The sequence below is a fragment of the Myotis brandtii genome, unplaced genomic scaffold (assembly GCF_000412655.1).
Source record: "Myotis brandtii unplaced genomic scaffold, ASM41265v1 scaffold469, whole genome shotgun sequence".
Lineage (NCBI taxonomy): Eukaryota > Metazoa > Chordata > Mammalia > Chiroptera > Vespertilionidae > Myotis > Myotis brandtii.
Genome location: NW_005367911.1, coordinates 1478737 through 1483345, shown reverse-complemented (window position 1 = coordinate 1483345; position 4609 = coordinate 1478737). Strand labels below are relative to the sequence as shown.

General features: G+C 47.0%; 1 protein-coding gene across 1 annotated transcript in view; it reads right to left on the bottom strand.

The window, feature by feature from the left end:
* The window catches only part of LOC106727724, a 49406-nt gene that overhangs the window by 12737 nt on the left and 32060 nt on the right, over positions 1-4609 (bottom strand). Inside the window, exon 3 of the mRNA XM_014547289.1 lies at positions 1436-1632. Within this exon, the coding sequence (XP_014402775.1) occupies positions 1436-1632 (197 nt within the window). The remainder of the gene's footprint in view (positions 1-1435; positions 1633-4609) is intronic.

The window sequence follows — 4609 nt, the reverse complement described above, 5'->3', positions numbered from 1 at the left end:
CTTTGACTTCTAAACAGAAGTGGAGAGGACTATGCATTGGGAAGTCTGGGAGAGTGAGGGGGGTCCATGTAACTGTGTGGGGGTGTCTGCAAAAGCTGTCACTCATGGGCAGAGCCTCAGAAAGTGTCTGAGCTGGGAGGCAGTTTCTCCCAAGTTGACGCTCATTCTGAACTCCATGTGCAACGAAGACTTTGCACTGGCTTCACTAAGATAAAGGGTTTCTTCCCCCCGCCCCCTACTTTTGCTGCATCTTTTCTTACCCTGCAATTCTCCTTAATTACTGGTTTCCGTCCTGGGGAGTAAGACCAGGCTTTGCAAAAGACCCATTTTTCCAACCTCGGTCTTACCTGGTTTACATCGTCACAGCTTTCATTGGTCTGAATGTGACTAAAACCAAGACGACTATGAGGGAATTGAAACTGATTTTCAAAAAAGTGAGCGGCGTAAAAGTGAGCGGCGTCGATGTAACTAGACACCCTTTCTGATTCTGTGATTAGGGCTCTAAAGGTAATTAGGAGAATTGATGTATCCCCTTTGGCAACTGCAATTTGTCACTGCGTGTAACACTTGGAGTGATAGGTCTATGCTAATGACCAGAAAGAGCTGCATCTGCCGGTTAACAAATGAGGCTTAAAGATACCTTTTCACCTAAGAAACACTTTCTGGCTTTTCCCTCCTCGATCAGCAAGGCACACTTCGCAGAAACGTAGATGTATTTGCCGAAGGTTTGATTTCTTTAGCTAGAGGCACAGATGGAAAGGCAAGGATGTGCTGCCTCTGCACCTTCCCCAGCTCTCTGGGCACAAACAATACAGGCTACTCCCTACGTCTAACTCAAGGTTGGTAAATGAGAGCTTTGGGAGCTGAGATTTGTTCCTCCTACTTGAGATACCTCATTGGCTGGTGGCTGGTCCCTGCCTTCAAGGGATGTGCCCGGGGCTCAGGTATGTGCTTTGCTGGGCTCGAGACTGAGTCCAACGTGGAAGGGCCCGTCTCTACACAAATAAAGGCAATGAATGGGGTAAGGCTTTGTGGGCCCTTGGCCAGCAGCAAGCCATCCCCTTGGAGATGGAGCGCTCGCTGTTCCTTCCAAGAGTCAGATTCACGGAAAAGACGAGGCTGACCCTCAGGGACCCAGGCCCTAGTGTGTGGCTATTCAGCTCATTGACATGCACAGCCTTTGGCTTCATTGGGAGCGGTTCTCTTTGGCCCAAAACCAGATAATACTTAAATCTGGAAATGAGAGCTTTGGAGCCAGGAGTTGCCATAAACAGCAGTAGCTCTGCAGAGCTGCGGTTTACAACTTTAATTGTTTCCTCTCACATCTGCTCTGCCCCCGGCCCAGGAGGCTCCTACTCCAGGACCCTGTTTCATAAAACTGGAGAATGCTAGCAGGTGCACCAGGACTGGGTCCCTAGCCCTGGGCTGGCCCTACCTTTGGCATCTTTTCGTGCTTCTGTTTTGCTGAGAGGAGGGCCTTCCTCAGTAGACTGGTCACCTCCTGTGTCCTCTGTTCTGTCCTCAGGGATGTGGACACCCTCGCCCTTCTCCAGCAGCTGACCATGAGGCTGGGCCAGGCCTTCAGGCGGCTCTTCATGCTTCTTGTTCTCCTTCTTCCTCTCATGGGGAACTCTAGACATAAAACAATAAAATAAAAAAACTACATCATCAGGTGTGATGTGTTGAGTGATGCAACAGCCCCATGGGAGAGGCCCCGCAAGTGGTCGGAAGAGGAAGGAGCTGAAGTGGGACCCCCAACTTAATGAACATGTATTTAATCTGGAAGGAAAAGAAATGGATGCTTTCAGCTTATTTTTGCTTATTTGCACACTAGAGGCCGGTGCACAGATTCGTGCACCAATGGGGCCCCTCGGCCTTGCCTGCACCCTCTTGCAATCCAGGACCCCACGGGGGATGTCAGAGAGCTGGTTTTGGCCGGATCCCTGCAGGCCAGGCCGAGGGACCACACCAGTGCACGGATCTGTGCACCGGGCCTCTGGTATGCAAATAAGATCTTTGGTTAATCTCTTCCCGCCCTCTCCCCTCCCCACTTCCCTCTGAGATTTATCAGTCTGTTCCATGTTTCCATGCCTGTGCATTGAGCGTCTGCCCCCTGGTGGTCATTGCACGTCATACCTACCAGACGGTCAGACAGTCAGATGGTCAGGCGGTCAGACAGTAGCTTAAGCATTTCTATATATAGATAGTCATAATGACAAAGGGTGGGAATGTCTCCCAAGGAGCAGGACACGTGGAGAACAGGTGTTCTACATATAATGCTTCCAGTGATAACACCAAAGAATTAAACACGTGTGTACATGCATGCACACACAGAGACACACAAAGAGACATACACATATATATTAGAAAGAAGACAGTTCTTATAGGGATGAAACACTGCAGGTCAGGAAATATCTAAGAACTAGTATATCGTCTTTATGGGATAGGATTAATGTACTGCAGGTCAAATTGTGTTTTCTGTTCCTTTTTTGCCATTTCCCATCATAACAATTATGTGTTTACTGTACATTTGGGGGAAGTATTAAACAGTTCTCTGCTCTCAAAAATCCAAGTCACCCCACTTGGTGAGACCCAGAAGGTCCTTCCTGATCTGACCCTGCTCACTCCTCCATTCTCTCTTCCACGCCTCCCCTAGTGCTGCTTCACCAGCAGAACCACCCCAGTGCTCGGGACATGCTGTGGGCTCTCAGGCTTCCGTGACTTGGCTTGTGTTTGTCCTTCCACCTGGAATGCACCACTTTCCTCTGCACCCCTCTCCTCCTGGCGAACTCCTATGAGATGCTTTACGGTGCTGTCCACCATACCCCTCAACTCTCACTCTTAGATGTAGACTTGCCCTCCCACCAGCCTCTATCACCTTTAACATACAGCATCTCTATCTAGTAATGAACAATTGTGCAATAAACAGTCCATCTTCATGCCTGTATCCACTATTAGATTTTCTGTTCCATGAGGTCATAGACGCGATCTTGTTCACCAGTGTATCCCTAGTATGCAGGACTGTGTCTGGTTCAATTCATATTGGATGGATGGATGGATGGATGGATGGATGGATGGATGGATGACAAAGTATTAGGTGAAGGTAGAGGGGAACAAAAGGCAGTAGATTCCAAATATTAACCATGTGGAAGGGAGAGTCGGAATTGGGGGACATGTTTAATCAGCCCAGATCTACAGTGATGAGCAGACTCAGGAGCAGACACTCAAGGGGGTGATTCTGTCCCCATGAAGGTTGCATCTGGGGTTCATTAAAAATATTCTGCTACAGTAAGAGCTCAGAGAGCAGGATATGATTTTGTTTTGGCATCATTCAGTCAGCCCATCTGCAGAAACACCAAGTTGTAACATCTAGTGTGGGTTTATCTCCCCCCCGTGAAAGCCAAAGAAACTTAATCTGAAAACCAGCATCCTAAAGGTGAGAATTAGATAAGAACAATTAAGTATTTAGAAATAACAGTGTCCCTACTTGCTCTTCTCAAAAGATCCATCTTAAGCACTCTGTGTGCTGGGTAGTTTTTTAGAAAAACAAAACTCTTCCGCTGATTGGATCAGGGTTAGGGCTGCTTGTGTTTAAAGTTGTAGCTAAGAATAATCATGTACCAGACCCAGACAGATATGCAAATGAGTGTGGGTCCAAGGACTCATTTGCTCAGGTAAGCTTTGTCTTGTCAAGATGAATAGGGTCTTCGAGTGACTGCTGGGGAGCTGGGGTGACCACCACCGGAGCCCATTCTGGCCCATAAAAATTATACTCAGAAGACGTCAAAGAGACAAGAATGCTTTCAAAGGGCCCCAAGTCAAGCAACCAGTGGGGAACTGACCAGATTGCCACCTGTTTCAAATTAAATGTGTTTATTATCTTTGCATGTTGCTCCCCAGCTCAGCATAATGAGTTAGAAAATATCTTCTGTGATTTTAACGGAAAGCATGTTTTTGTAAGTTTAACTAGCTGTTTGCTTTCACAATCAGGCAGTGACATTTCCCTCGCTTGGACTCTGCTGTGTGCTTTATTGGAGCTGTAGGATGGTGTCTGTGGGCTCTGCTCATTCAACACTCATTTTCTGTTCTGTGATGCCTCAGGCTCTCTGTTGGGTGCTAGAGTGGGAACAACACAGTTCGTTAGTAAATATATAAGTGAAGCAATTGTAGTTTATGAAGAGAAATAAACAAGAGAGACAGAGTGAGTATCTATCAAGGATGGGGTAGTTAGAAACGTTCTTGGCCAAAAGAATTAGGAGCTAAGAACTGAAGGATAAGAAGAAACCATTCAAATAGAATCTGGAAGATGAGTATTCCAGGCAGAGGAAACAGCAATTGTAAAGGCTTTGAGACACTCAAGGGCTTGTAATAAATAAGGAGAAAACAAGCCAGAGTGGTGAGAGGGGAGGAGAGAGAGAGCCATGGGAGGAGGCTGGAGAGAGACCAGAGTCAGGTCAGGCACCGCCTCACAAGAAATGTTCAGGATTTCAGATTTTTATTCTCAAAGCAATGGGAAGCCAGGGGGAAATGCCATGATTGGATTTGCATTTTATGAGGATTAGGCTGGTTAATCTATGAAAAACAGACTGGAGAATGAGGAGGGAGGAGC